Source organism: Vidua chalybeata, chromosome 5 (genome assembly GCF_026979565.1).
Source record: "Vidua chalybeata isolate OUT-0048 chromosome 5, bVidCha1 merged haplotype, whole genome shotgun sequence".
NCBI classification, from domain to species: domain Eukaryota; kingdom Metazoa; phylum Chordata; class Aves; order Passeriformes; family Viduidae; genus Vidua; species Vidua chalybeata.
The window spans coordinates 4,138,184-4,153,540 of record NC_071534.1 but is presented as its reverse complement, the minus strand read 5'-3'; the positions used below and the strand labels follow the sequence as shown (position 1 = coordinate 4,153,540).

General features: G+C 43.0%; 1 protein-coding gene across 5 annotated transcripts in view; it reads left to right on the top strand.

The window, feature by feature from the left end:
• The window catches only part of ADIPOR2 (adiponectin receptor 2), a 45,001-nt gene extending 30,404 nt beyond the window's left edge, over positions 1-14,597 (top strand). For 4 of the 5 annotated variants that reach the window (XM_053942208.1, XM_053942209.1, XM_053942206.1 and 1 more), the window contains 6 exons: positions 4,940-5,059; positions 6,888-7,059; positions 7,498-7,684; positions 8,741-8,928; positions 10,147-10,340; positions 11,821-14,597. In XM_053942208.1, coding sequence (XP_053798183.1) covers positions 4,940-5,059; positions 6,888-7,059; positions 7,498-7,684; positions 8,741-8,928; positions 10,147-10,340; positions 11,821-11,952 — 993 coding nt within the window. In that variant the 3' untranslated portion in view covers positions 11,953-14,597. The remainder of the gene's footprint in view (positions 1-4,939; positions 5,060-6,887; positions 7,060-7,497; positions 7,685-8,740; positions 8,929-10,146; positions 10,341-11,820) is intronic. The other variant, XM_053942210.1, reaches the window with a different exon arrangement.
• Positions 14,598-15,357: the final 760 nt, after the last annotated feature.

Here is a 15,357-nt window from a genome sequence, read left to right as displayed (position 1 = left end):
GCTTACCCTGAGTCAAGGACTTTGCAGAGTCCCATGCTCTGCCAGCGAGGAGAGGCACAAGAGGCTGGGAGGGAGCGTGGCCAGGGCAGCTGACCTGAACTGGCCCAAGGGGTGTTCCAGACCATGGAACATCAAGCCCAGTACATGAACTGGGGGGAGCTGGCTGGGAGCTGCTGGGAGACAGGATGGATTTTGGTCACATAGGGGTGAGGGAGAAGGTGACCACTTTTTAGAGTAAAAGGTGGCTCCATTCAGATTTCATTTATCTCTTAGTTTGCGCACTCAAATGAAAACACTGATGACACTTTCTGAAGCGATGAACCACAACTTGTCTGTCACCTGTGCAATGAGCAGTCAAGTGCAAACTCTGAAACTTCCTAGAAATCTTTTAAACTGTCATCAAGAAACTACAGACCTCAAGAAAATACGTTTTCCTTGAAGTTCATGGAACATAACTTAGTCAAAAGTGGGAAAAATGTTTCTGGAATCTTTTTCTGCAATTATGGCTTGACTTCTGACAGGCTTTTCCATAGTAAGATGTTATTAAACAGCATGTCTGTTAACAAATTTGAGAGTGATAGTATAGAAACTGTTAGTCTGTGTGAGGAGGAGAAGCTGTTGTAGTAGACAAGAGAAGTATGTTGCATTTACTAGAGCAGGTTTTACTGCACTTTCCTCTGTAAGAGGATCTTTGGCTATGTGATCTGACATTTTTGGACTGCATTCAGATGAGAAATTCTTGTACTAAATGTAAACTTTTTTTTACCTTTTGTGCTGTTGCTATAAAAGCGAAATTTTACTGTTAAACTTAATGATCAGCACTGTGCAATTGAGCTCTTGGGTTTCTTGCTCTTTGGTTGCTCTTGTTCTCTAAGCCTTGGGTTTGGTATTAAACCTTTTTAATCCTTAACAAAATATTTTCTGGAATTCTTATTTAGGTGATGATCTGTCCCTGGAAGTGTGTTGCCTGGCTCTCCATACAAAGTGATATAATTAAGTCTAATTTCTACCTTTTCATTTACATTCTTGTCTGTCACTGTTATCACAAAAGAAGCTGTAACACTTAACAAAATAAAGTGAATATGGATAAACCAGTAAAGCTGGTTCCTCTGGATATTTTCACTTGTCTTTCAGATTTATTTTATTCTCTGGTACCATTATTCAACTCAGATTGTGTTTATATATCTGTTGGATAATGTCCATCTCATAGGTACCTCTACTGGTTTTTGGTAGCTTTAAGACTTTGTGAATTTGCAAAGGGAGTAGGATTAAAATTGGAACCATTGCTTGGCATTTCCATAGAGTTAAGTGTCCAGAGCTTTTTAGAGTGTTCGTATCCAGAAGCCATGATTTTTGATTAATGTGAAAGACTGACTGTAGGCATTGCTGCCTCTGTTCAGCAGAAGAGTGACAGCTGCTGATTTTAAGAAGTTTGCTTGTTACAAACCAGGGGGTTTATTTAAAGATACTTGAAAATGCCCTGAAGACTTCACAGAATTGTTTAGTCAAATCTGAGATGCTTTAAAAGAAGCTGAGTAAATTAGATCATGTAACAGAACATCTGAAACATCAGCCGAGTGAAAATCCCTTTGGCCTATGGTCTGGAAACTACAAAGTCAAAAGTTATTCTTGAAGTACTTAATTCAGGATATACCATAGCTCATTAAAAGTGGGATTATCAGAGTTTTCTTCTGGGCTGTCATTTCTTGCACAGTTTTAGGCAAGTGATATTATTTACCCAATATGTTTCTCAGTTCAGAATGTGATTCTGTGAGCAGGACTTAGAAGTAGTTGAAAACGTGTCCTAAAAGAATGTGCTTGCTTATGTTGTTATGGTCTGGAATTACTCATGAATTTCTGATACACTCAGCTGAAGAGGAGAAAATAATGAGTGCTCAGATAATGAAGGAAGTTGTCACAGTGGGAATGTTACAATTTGCCTTCTGAGCAGAAGAATGGTATTTTTTCCTTTCAGTCATTGACTTAAGAACTGAAGGTCAATAGATGCCTTCAGATATTCAAGTGAAAACTGGTTTTGGTGTTGCCCTCCACTGTAGATTTGCCTTTCAACAAGCACAGTTTCCTGTTCTTCCCAATGAGACACTGCAGGAGGGAGTCAGGAGAGGATGGGTTTTCCAGAACAGGCCTCCTTTGGCCTCCTTAGCAAGAAAAGGACTAAGAAGCTGAGCTTTAGGGTTTTTTTCCCTTGAATGCTAATTTTGAAGTTTAATGGCAGGAAGGAGATAGTAAAATCAATTCCATTTTTTGGCAGTAATCTGGCCTGTGTATATGATATGAATTCCTTTTATCACCAAAAGAAGCTCAGTAATGATTTGTTTGTAGGCACATGGCCAAAATGCAAAGATTTTGGACTAGCTCAGAAATAGCTGTGCTCTTCAAGCTTTACAGTCTGTTCAAATTTAAGCCTTCCCATCATTCTAGAAATGGGAGTATGTGCAGAGGGGGAAATGAACATTTTTTGGCTTTGAGTCACTGGGCAGACTGCAATGAATACAGGCTTTGATTCCGTAAGGGACCTTTTTTCCTTCAGTCCACCCAGTTGTGTAAATTCAGGGTTGCTAACTTGCCCACCCCATTTGAGCTGGTTATTGTGTGCTGCTGGGGGAGGGAATTCTAGAGTAGCTGAAAGGCACAGCAGTGCTGCTTCTTTCAAATGCACTGGAACTTAAATGCCAGCCTTGCTTTTCCATAAGGCATGCTCTTGGAAACCAAAGAGCATGGTTCTTTGGTTTCTAAATTGTGCAGACTGTCATGAGCATTTCCTCCAGACCTCCATGGCAGGGCACTTAGACTAGTTGATCTTTAAAGCTGCCTTCTAACCCAACCCATTCTCTGTTTCTATGACCTTGAGTTAATTATTTATGATACTGAAAACCAAGAGTCCTAGAGAGCTCCATTAGTAGAAAAAGCCAATAAAATTGACAGTGTGGGGCAACGATGTCAGTGAATCTTGTTAAGTCAGAATGAAATCAAATTTGCTTTTTATTCCTGTGCCTAACAGGAATTGTGCCTATTTTGGAAGGATATTAAAGCTAATTGTATCTTTCTGTTGCCTGGTGCTTTTCTGAATAGGACTAATGGGCTAACCTAGGCAGAGTGAGTGTATTTAATACTGTCTTTTTCTTCTGAAGAATCTGCTTAGAGCTGGTCAATATATCAATTATTGCTGTAAAATACAAGATATTGTTCAGAGGAATTGTTCACTGGAATGATAAATGAAGGTGAGTAGACAGTACAAGGGACATGGGTTATTTGTTTAGGCAATCAAATTTTCCTAGCGTGGACAAATGTGAGGTATACATAAAACTTGAAGGATGTGTACTGTGTATTACATACCAGAAATTGCATTCTGGGTAAGCAAAACTGGGCCAAGAACTGGGATGGGACCTCTTTGAAAGATGAAGCTTCAGTGACTACTGCAAGACTTGGCTATTGCAAGGCTTGGGTACAAAAAAGGTATGAACATGTCATTTCTCTATCAAAACCCCCAAAAATATTGAAGGCTCTGGATAGCTCACTGTAGGCTGGAAGAAGTCTCCTTCTATTTATTCAAAAATGAGAATTTTAAGCAGCTTATTGAGTTGACAGAAATAGTTAATAAGGCTTGACACCAAGGAGAGAGCTGTAATGTGGGACAAATGCACAGCCAGCTGCCATTCCTGGCTTGAAAATTCAGGGCATTAATCTGAACATTACTGATAACAATTTGTAGATAAAGGAAGTGAGGTTATATACTATATTCTCAGTCACTTTGGATGGTATTATTGATACATCATCTTGATTTTAAAGTTGCTAACCATGGTATGGGAATAGGAGGGGGGGAAAATGTTCTGGGAAATCTGGAGGAGGTCAGTCTCCCTCTATGCTGACTGTGGAACTTTCTTGCTGTGGCCATGGGGTGTGTGGCAGCTTTCTGCATTAAATCTTGAGGGTGCAAAAAGCTCCTTCTCTCCTTCCTAGCTTCCTTTAGTTTGTTTACATTGGAAGTTGAAGTGTTGAATGGAGTCTTTGATGGGCCATGAGCATTGTAGGAAGCAAACAGGAATGTAGAACTTCCATGGCCCCCTGCTTTTCTTCTCCATGGGAAGCTAGAGTGTATCAAAATATGCAGATGATGTGATAAGTCATGATAGAGCAGAAAACTACCAAATTGTGCCTGTAAAGCTATTAATGATATGTACCAGCCTGATAACCCAGCTCAGCAGATTATTTTAGTTTTCCTTTTCATCATTCTCTTGGTATACCCTGAGGATATGGATGTTTCTCTTTATTTGAACTTGGCTTAAAACTCTGATCCCTGTTACTGCTTTTCTTTGATAACTTGCCTTTGTCTAACTGGCAGAAGTTTCATAGTAGTTTCTGAAATACCTTGAAAAATCAAACAAATGAGTAAATTCCAGTACTGGATTACAAGCTGAACAGAAGTGTCAGTTAAACAGAATAGATTTTCAGATTTGGAGTGCAAATTGAGGTGAAACATTTCTAACAAGGTAAATGGATTCCTCTCCTTGACTTACCTTTTATTACCCTGAAATGCCAGATACATTATAGAGGCATTAACACTGCCACAGTGACATTGAAACATAAAACAGGGAGTAATCCTTCCCTAGAGGTGGGAAGGCTGCAAGCCTCAGACTCCATATCTGGGATTTAATGAAGCGTGACTTAGAGGAGCACTGCTGGCTTCCAAACCTGCTGGAAACATATGCAGAATGGATTAGACATGTGAGTTGTTCTCAGATACCTAAGAATGTAATCATTTTTTTGCTTGTTCTTCTGAATTCTTTTCTCAGTGCTGTACAAGGAGAGACTTCTTTATTTGCCAAGACCTCAAATCATAGCTTTGTATGGAAAACGGAATCACCTTCCTCTATTCATCTTTCTACAAAGTATTTTCTCTGTTTTTTTTTCCCTCCAGTGTTCTGAGGATAATAAACACAATGATGAGCCACCTCAAGAAGATGAAGGTTTTATGGGAATGTCACCTCTTCTACAAGCCCACCATGCTATGGAGAGAATGGAAGAATTCGTGTGTAAGGTAAGGGCACATGGAAACTGCTGACATAATTTCCTTTTTTAGGAAGCTCCAGTGGGCAGCAGATTGTACTTTGAGGAACTGCACTGCTAATGTGAGGGAGAGGAGGTTCTCACTGTCCCCAGATGGGCATCTCGTGTTCTAAGCACCAATGCTGTGCTTCCTCAGCATCTGTCTGTCATACAGGATTAAATTGTAGAGCTTGGAACAATAGGGATTTACAGCTGAGACTCCAAAGCTGATCATGCAACTCAGGTGTGTCCCTTGAGAAACACCTGTGAGTGCAAAGCAGAACAAAAGCCTTCTGGTTCGAGGCACTTTGAATTACAAGGTCATTTGACCAGATTTCTTCAGATTAGCAAATATTTTGCTTTTCTAGCACCATTTGCATCTATGGTAGAATAAGCTTTGTCCCTGATGTGAAAACAATGCTGTACTGAAACCATAAGTAAGTAAATCCATTGTAGATTTAGTAATTGTTGACCTTGGCTCAATTTTTGTTACTTTTTAGAGCCACTGGGCTGTGTCAGTCTCTGGCCCTCTTTACTCGCTGCAAGGAATACACTGGTTCCTGCTGGTTTTATGAACTATTTTTTATATTCTTACAGAAGGACCCTAGTTACTTGGTGGTCTTTTGTATATGGATAATTTTGACTATTTGCTTTTGTTGTTTTTTTTTTTTTTACTATGCATCTTTGCCTCTTTTAAAATATTTTGTAGGGTGGATTGTGTAAAATGAATTCCCTCCTTCTGTTTCTACCTCAATTCACATTTTTTGTCCATGAACTAAACCAGTTATTTTCTTGTTGAATGTATTTAAGAACCTAGTCTTTAACTGGACTGGTTATTCTGAATGGCTTTGTTTTGCTTCCATGCACAAGTGTGGAGAATTGATTTTAAAACTCTGAGCTCTTGTTGTTGAAACTGAAATAAGAATGTAGCTTTTTAAACTTAGTGTTTCAGGAACCTTCAGCCTTGCTCCTGTAACTCTAGCCAGCCAGCAAGCCCAAGGAAGCCTGCAGAAACAGCCCCGGTACATAAAGCAGTTCCCTGCTCCCCCTGTCCTTGCTGGTGCTGCCACACTGAAGCCTCCATGTGTCTTGTGTTACTGAAGCAGTGCTGGGAACATCTGTGCACACTTATTTCCTGTGGAGCCAGCTGCAAGAATAGCTCTGTGCACAAACCCCCTCTCTCCCTTTAAAGAAGAAATCCCATGGAATTGAAAGTCATGAATCTGTTGCCTTAACTGCTCTGTCACTATCTGTTTGTGAGCTTGGGAGTATTTTTTCCCAGTCTAAATAAGGGGTTGGACTCTTCTTGCTGGGCTCTCACCGTTTCACATTTTCTGGCCCCTGTTTGTGCTAATGGGTAGCTTCTTTTGCTAGGCTTCCCCAAATGCTAGCAGGTACACAGTCAGGTTGGCCTGTGGTGGAGGAACAGGCTTATTTATTTATTGGAGAGAACTAGGTGTAGGCTTCTTCAATTAAATGGAAAAGGTGGCCTGTAAAATAACAGAATGTGGAAGCGAATTAAATGTTTTCTCTTCATCAGCAGTAATAACACCCAGTAGCCTTCCTGTCCAGTGGAATGGTGAAGTATTTCTTTCTCTGATGCTGCAGTTCATAATGGTACAGTTCTGAACTGGGAACAGTGACATTAGCATGATATTTCAAGTGTAAAACGTTTCCCCCAGAGATGTTCATCAACTCTCCTCTGTTTATAGTACTCACAGGTTAACTCCAGCACTTTTACTAAAAGGGGTTTTCTGACTATTTCCATGCACTGAAGGAGCTCCAGTCCCTGCATTTCACTGAACTCTTCTAACCCCCAGGTGTGGGAGGGCCGATGGAGGGTGATTGCCCACGACGTTCTGCCTGACTGGCTGAAGGACAATGACTACCTGCTGCATGGACACAGACCACCCATGCCTTCCTTCCGGGCTTGTTTCAAGAGCATCTTCAGAATACACACAGAGACTGGCAACATCTGGACACATCTCCTAGGTACTCTCAGCTTGCTTTAATCTAGTCCTAAATCTCATCCAGTGGTTTTGTTGCTCTCAAAGAAAAGAGAGCAAGATAGGAAGGTCTGTGGGGTTGTCAGCATTATCATTCCACTAGTAACCTGTTAAATTAGCAGCTTGGTATCCCTCTCCTAATTTGATCCCATCAGAGTTGGATTGGACTTGCTTAATTATGGCATACTATACAAACAAATGCATTAAACATTTCCTAATCAATAAATTACTGTTAGATCCTTCTTTTCCCAAGTGTGTAGGTGCTAATTGGGATTGCATTTCTTGCCACAGGAACACGCTTAAGTTGCAGCTTCTCTGAGTGGTTTCAGCTTGTGAGAGCCTGGAAGGGAAGTGGTGATGCTTGTAGAAAGAAGACCTTTCAGTATGCATGAGCTTGACGCCTCTCTGCCTTGCTGTTTTTCAGGATGTGTGTTCTTCCTTTGTCTGGGAATCTTCTACATGTTCCGGCCAAACATGTCCTTCGTAGCACCTGTGCAGGAGAAAGTGGTCGTTGGATTGTTCTTACTGGGAGCCATACTCTGCCTCTCCTTCTCATGGCTCTTCCACACAGTTTATTGCCACTCAGAAGGTGTTTCCCGGCTCTTCTCCAAGTAAGTGCCTAGAGAACAGGGCAGGCCAAATAGGAAACAGGTGGGAAAACAGGGCTGGGATTTGTGCCTGGAGCCCCAGTGTGGGAGTTGTTCATTTCATGACTGCATGTACTTTGGAACAGAGTTGAGAAGAGATTTAATGCAGCTTCTTCTAATTATAGTTTGTTTCAACATGAGTTTTTCTGCTGTCATTTGAGTCTTAAAACTCCATCATTTTCTGCTGTTTGGCAGGCATGTGCTTGCATTTTGTTGCTGTAAGTAATACGCCTTGAGCTTAGTTGCAGGACTTTGAATTTTTAGCGTAACCGTTACTTCTTGTCATTTCAGCTGTTCTGACTTTGAACCTTAAACTTATGTAAGACAGTTCCACAGTGTGTATCAGGATGCCGTGGTCTTTTGGTTTTACTGCATGTTCTTTTTTTGGCTGGCTGCTGAATATCTGATATTTCCTAAAACTACTCAACCAGGATTCTGTAATCTGCAAGACCACCTCTAAAGTAGCCCAGTTAAAGTCCCCCACTGAAAAATTAACTCCTTCAGCTTTTGCAGGAGTATTTTGTCAGGGTGTGGTAAAAAGCAGTGGCTATGGATTTCCTTTTTCACATGGGTGCACAAAAAACCAGTGTGGCTGAAAAATTGCAGCATTATTCCACTGTGGTCACTGAAGCTGATGCCCAGCTAACTCATACTTGTCAGATACTGAAGTGTTTGCCTTGGCTGTGTTCTCAGAGCCTGCTGTGTGCCCTGTCTTTAGAGGGCTCTTGCAGTGCTTTTTTCCTCATCTGAAACTGAAATGTGAGGTTTCCTCAGAAGGCTTTGGTTTAAAGGCTGCTGAAGGCATTGCTGATGACTCTCAAAAATGGCCTTCTTGGCTGTCTGTCAAGGTAATCCATTACTGTAGGTGGAAGAGTTGCTGTCAGGACCTTAGCTGCAACAGTGAGAGTAATTTAGTTGCAGTAAGAAGTAGGCAGTTGCTCTACTAAAGAAGAGTTGTGTAGGTGTGAGGATTTCCAAAGGCTCACACTTCTTACGACACTGATTTTCGTTTTCTTCTAGGCTGGATTATTCTGGCATTGCACTTCTCATAATGGGCAGCTTTGTACCATGGCTGTACTACTCATTCTATTGCAACCCTCAGCCTTGCTTCATCTACTTGATTGTGATTTGTGTCCTGGGCATTGCAGCCATAATTGTCTCACAATGGGACATGTTTGCCACCCCTGAATACCGGGGTGTAAGGGCAGGTAAGACCTGAAATTAACTGTTTTGTTCCTTGACTGCCTTTCCTGCTTCCTGCTTGCCACTTGGAAAAGCCACCTTGGGAAGACTTAAGAGAGTTTAATTTTATAGACCTAATATTCTTGAACTGGGAGCTTGGTGGGTTTTCTTTCAGCATTTATTGTACCCAGCTGGATGCACAGATAAGGGCTAGTGCAAGTCCTGGAAGTGCATTCCTGAAATGGACAGTAACACATGCAGTAGGAAAGGTGGTGCAAAGGATTTCTAGCTAGCAACTTTGTTCTCAAGAAAACAACTGACTGCTTGGTGTTGTGTGTATGTGTACTTGTTGTGCTTGTGCTTTTTTTTTTTTTTTTTAGACCTAGACTCAGACACTAGCAAATCATTGAATGATTGAATCAATGTGAATGATTTGCCTGGATAAAACACAGAGTTAAGATAAAGACTGTTTTTCTCTTCACATCATCAAAAGAACAAAACCAGATTTGGTTTCACATTTTGAGGAAGGAAGAAAGAGAGCTTTAGGGGGCAGCTATGGAATGTGCACACAGCTGTGTTGAATAGTAATATTTCTTGTTTCTTAACCTGCACATGCTGTCTACAGTAAATCTAGATTTCCTGGACAGGTTTGGGTACCTTCAGAGCATTCAGCTTTCCAAACTTAAAATCTCTGTACGGGACATGAATATTCCCCCCATGCCCACTGTTTTTACAAGTTTTCTGTCCTTGCTGCTAAAACCTAAACAGATAACCAGTGTTCTCTTATATGGCAGATCACATGAGCACAGATGCTGCTTTTCTGTTTCGTAGGAGTACTTGTGCAGCATATGATAAACAATCTCTTTGTTGTGTCTCCTTGTCTTGCTCTTGAGCGGTTGTGGTGAAGTGAGGCACGGTCTGTGTGGTCTCAGTTCCCTCTACAGGCCAAGAGCAGGAACTGGCCTCACCTACATTGGAGCTGGCAGGCACAATCAGTAAATGAAATATTCCAGCTATCTGCTGGGATGTATAACCGAGTAGCTTCTGGCATGTGAAGGAAGTTGTACATTCTTTAGCTTCCTTTCCAATAAATCTCTTCTGGGGACTGGCAGCTTCAAGAGCTGTCGTCCCTCTGCTGCTTCGGCAAATGCTGAGTTTTCCTTCCTAGCTTTTGTGTTTTCATTGTCTCCCTTTGCCGCCACTGCCTTCAAACCTGACTCTCCCGCATTTTCTTTACCTCCCAGGAGTATTTCTAGGTCTGGGTCTTAGTGGGGTAATTCCCACTCTGCACTTTGTCATCTCTGAGGGGCTCCTGAAAGCAGCCACAATGGGGCAGATAGGCTGGCTGGCACTCATGGCATGCCTGTACATCACTGGTGCTGCACTATATGCCGCCCGCATCCCGGAGAGATTCTTCCCTGGCAAGTGTGACATCTGGGTGAGTCTACTGAGTGACTGAGGAGGAGACCAAAGCTGGTTCCCCTTGAGCCTGAAGGATGTTGTGTCAATGTTTTCTTACTGCAAGTATCACGCTGCTGCGCCAGAAGCAATAGGTCTTCAGGGGCCAAATGACTCTGGGCTCTCTGAGCCTGGCTTAGCTGGTGCCTCTCTTCCCAAGTTGTCACAACCTTGCTGGTCTGAGGTAACTGCTGGTGTGCAGATTCTCCTCAGTACATTTCTGGATAGTTTTAACAGATGGACAAGGAACTGCAAACATTTGTGTGTGTGTTGAGGATCCTGCAAAGATACATCTTTACCTTGCTTCTGTGCAGAGCAGTACATGGTCATTTCATTGATGTTCAGTGTGTTCTCTGGGATCTTCCCCATGTCTGGCTCCTCATCTTGCATAGCCAGTGAAAATGCTGGACAGAGATGGTAGGCTTTGGGGGGATCTCTGGCCCAGAAGAAGGGATAGTGGAGTGAGCAAGTGGATGGGTGGGGGAAACTTGGTAGGAGGGAAAGAATCCTGGACACTGGAGGAGAAATACCTGAGGAAGATGTAAGGAAAGAAGCTGGGAAGCAAGAGTAGAGATGAGGGGAAGTGGACCTTTGGAAGACCAGTGTATTTGCCCTCAGGATAGTTTAAGACCCCTAAAGAAGACCAGAAGTGAGAATGAGACCTGGCTTGTTTGAGCAGCTCGTGCACAGCACCAGTTTGCTTGGTTGGTTTGTTACTATAATGAGCTAAGCTCCAAAAGCACTGGTGTACCACCAACTCTTTTCCAAGCTTCCCATGAGGCCTGCAAATACACATTTGTAGGAATATTTCAGGAGCATTATCCATTATCCAGGTATGGCTTCCCTCAGACAAGGGCATGCTTTGTCATGTAGCTCCCTCACAGTTTTCATTCTGTTCTACACCAATCAGTGACATCCTGGGCATTCATTCCAAACATCCAGTTGTTTCTAGGTTTTAATACAATACCACATTTTTCTGTTCTGTTTCTCTGTGGTAGAGAAATAAAATACCAGCATGCAGAATCCACTTGATAAAACTTATGTCTGTGACCAGAGCAGAGTTTGTACCTGTTATCTGTATGAGAGGACCATTTTTGTCCATATACCACCAGTGTGTCTTGTGGAGGAACTAATTTTAAAAGTGTCCTGCTTAAGCCTTTTGCCTAAGGTTCTGAAATTCTCCTTGTCCCTTTGCAAAGATGACTTATGGCAGCTCTTCAGCACATTTTTTGGTTGACCAGCTGGTTCAGATGACTCTGAAGTGAAGGGGGAGGACGTGTGTGTGCAGAGAATTCGATTATTTTGCTAAAGATAGTAGAGGGGTGGGTTTTAACACACGGCCTGGAGAGCTCTGCAGCTCAAGGCACTGCTCCGTGTTACTGTGTACTTCAGCTGAACGTGGGTTTGGGGGGCAGAGTGGCCCCGGAGCCCCAGCTGAACTGAGGTGTTTCCTTCTGCAGTTCCACTCCCATCAGCTGTTCCACGTGTTTGTCGTGGCTGGCGCTTTCGTGCACTTCCACGGGGTCTCCAACCTGCAGGAGTTCCGCTTCACGGTCGGAGGGGGCTGCACAGAGGAGGATGGGATGCAGTAGGAGCAGCCTTCAGCCCAAGGTCAGAACCAAAAGAGAGGCGCCGGCGCGGGCCAAGCAGCCGGGCTTAGCAAAAGGAATACCTAAGAAGAATCCAAGTTTCAGCTGATGAGGCGTGGAGCTTCACGGGGATTCTGACTAACCAAGATAAATTCTATACCTCAAGCAATGGAATAAATCAATTTGAAGACCAGGAAATTCTGAAAACCTAATTTATTCTTGGGATCTACAGATTGAGCTACAGAGGACCCTTTCCAAATCGGCTTCTGTTCAATGCCATATTTATTTGTAGAACTGGGGAGGGATAGCTTAGCAGTTTCCTTTTTTTTAAAAAAAGAAAAAAAAAAAGTCAAGGTTAAATTTATATCCTCTTGGAGGGTTTGGGCGTTGATTTTAGATGCTCTTTTGGGAGAAAAACAAAATGTAAATAAGATTTCTAACTTTCTGTTTAAATAAAATTTATATAAATGTTTTAAACAATGGGTGGGGGGAAAAGGGTTTTTGTAAAGAATGCAACATGCAAGTACCACACACTGTTTCAATTTTGCACAAAATAAACGATTGCAGGAGGACCAGGTAAAATTCCCAGGAGTGAAGCATGCTGGCCCTGTAGATTTTCCTAGTGGCCAGCATGCCCTGGGCAATGTGGGGTCCTGGCCAGCACCTGGAGTAGGTTCAGGACATGTACAGGAGGGTTGTGAAGGCTGGATTAATCATGGTGTCATCCAGGTCACAGTGTGAGCAAATGGATTTGCTCCAGTGCCTGGAAAGGAGCATCTGCTCCTTGCCTGAGTGTGGGGGACAGCTGCATTCCCAGCCTGTGTGCAGTGGAAGGTTTGGGATAATGAATCCTACATTGGCTGGTTTGGGTCTCATCACAGGAACTGGAGCACGCTGGGATAACTGCATGTGAAATGGCAAACAGTCCAAGTCCATCAGTGCCTGCCTGCACCCAGAGGCCCACGGGGAGAGGATGGTTGCCATTTGCAAGCCTGCTTCGTTTGCTCTGAGCGATGATGGTCATAGACTTGTCAGAGGATTGTTGAGCATGTGAGGGGAAGCAGAGGTGGGGTTAAGATGGACTGGAAAGAGGAAGCTGTGTGCTTCAGGACTTGGAGTTAACAGGCACTGCAGACCTCAGGCACATTACCATCCTGTGTGTCAGGCTCCATATGCCAAGGCAGTTTGCAGGTTGTTCTTTTAAGGAGGAATAGATCCCTATTTTCTTTTTTTTTTTTTTTTTTTAATTTTCTTTTGGTTCTTAGGTCTGCTTTCCATCTGTGCTTTAGCAATGGGACTGCTGGTATTTCTTAAGCCTAAACCTGAGAGTTCAGCTGGATTGCTGTGGTGCAGACACACCTCCTATATAAGGGGAGGCAAATACCCTTCTCCTGTGTAATTGATGTAGCTTGAGCTTTGGAGCCCAGTCAGGAGCCAGACTGAAGGAGAATCTTTGGAGTCATAAGGTGAAACTTGAACATTTTGTTTGTTATGGCACAGGTATTGCTTGGAGGCTTTAGCTGGAAATTCAGAGCAATTACCTCTCTCACAGATGAGTTAAACAGCTCATACCTTGCAGTATTTCACAGGGAAGGAAGGTAAAGGGTGGTTGGTTATTGTGTGGGGTGGTTTTTTGTTGTTGTTGTGTTTTGTTTTTGTTTTTTTTTTTTTTTAGATTCCCTCAAGTTTCAGTTTTTATTCTTCAAGGGGAAAGAGATGGATTTCAAAGATCTTCCATACCCTGGATGTCACAGTGTGTTTTGGGGAGTTGCTTTGTCTGATGGAGTCAGGTAGAAGCAGAATGCCCTCCTAAAGCCGAGTGGGCATTAAGGCTTCACCCCTGGAGTGGAGTAAAGCCTCTGAGAGCAAGGTCAGCTGCAGAAGGCAGCAGGCAGCAGCCTGCAAGTTTTAGAGGGATGTGTTCTCAGCAGGATCCTGACACTGGATGCCTGTAGGGCTGGAAGAAGTTTATCCCAGGTCTGTGGTATTTAAATGAAGGAAAGGGCAGTGTTACCTTGGATGTAAGGGCTAATAGCACTGGCATCCCAGACAGACTGGGGAGGTGCCCAGAGGAAGTGTGCTGGTGTCTGAGCCAAGTGTGGTACATATCAGAATCAGAGCTGGCTGGAAGGTGCTTTGGGATACCTCTGAACAGTACCAGCAGAAGCAGCAGCCTCCATCCTGGATCATCCCACGTTCACTCCTCTAAGGGTGATTGTAACCTGGTCCTACACAGCACAGAACTATTACAAAAACACAGTACTCCACCTGCTATTCTTAACCCAGTCTCTCTGTTCAAGAAGTTTGTGTGTTCCAATAAAAACAACCTAGCTGTGCACTTTTCTGTAGCTTTTGCTGAGAACTCTTCCCAGGTTGGCACCTGAATGCCTTACTCTCAGCAGTCAGAGGCTTGCTTGCTCTGTGTGCAGGTTATTGCCATAGAATAGTTAGGACCTACAGCTTCTTTCCTTCCCCATTAAATAGTGGCCTTGTTCAGTATATTTCTTTTTAACAATTGCTTACTGTTGGAAGCAATGAAGCACATTCTGGGGTTTTGATGGCTGGGGACTCTGGTGATGGTTCCATATAAGATGGGATCTTATTACTTGCTGTATTCTTAACTTCTGCTAATAAAAGAACCAAATTGATTATTGTCTGGTCTGGGTCTTTGTGCACTGTGTGGGCAAGAGGGGACAAGGGTGCAAAGCACAAGAGCTGGAGGGAAGAGAGGGTCATTGCTGGACACTTCGGTGGTTGTGGGCAAAATTTGAGGTGAGTTAAGCTAAAGAAAAGAAGTTCATGAGGCTTGGATTTAAATTCCTGGCGTAGAGGAAATGCCTCCTCTCCTGTATGTGTGTAAAGGTTGATCATCTCCTCCTGGTGTGCAGGCTTAGGGGCTGGCATGAGCGGGGTTTGACTGGGCAGGGAGAGGGGCTGGTGGTGGCCAGAACAGCCTGTGCCCAGTGGGGCCTTCTGCTGTTCCTTGGCTGTCAGCTCATGTCTGGGAACTGCCTGGAAAGATAACACCTAATCCTGCTCTTGTCTTGGCTCACACCAGGTCTGGGTTGTCCACAGCTGAGCTGTGCTCTTTGTCAGTTCCTTCACTCAAGGTAAGTGTTCTGCAGTGACTTGTAAAAGAGACAGCTCCTGTTAATGACCTTGACAGCTTGATGGATGTCTCAGGATGGATTGTTATTGCCATTATTATTATTGTTATTGTAATGAAAAGCAAATTCAAGGAACATGGAGAATGTTGGTATCAGATTTCACACAAATTACACTGAAAGTACCTGCCACATTTGAATATGAATTGGGTTTATTCTGTTTCTGGAAAGCAGAGTAATACTTAAAAGTTCTCTGGGCAGGATAAATTGCATGTCCCACCTCTTCTGTGTGTAGTTGTGTCCT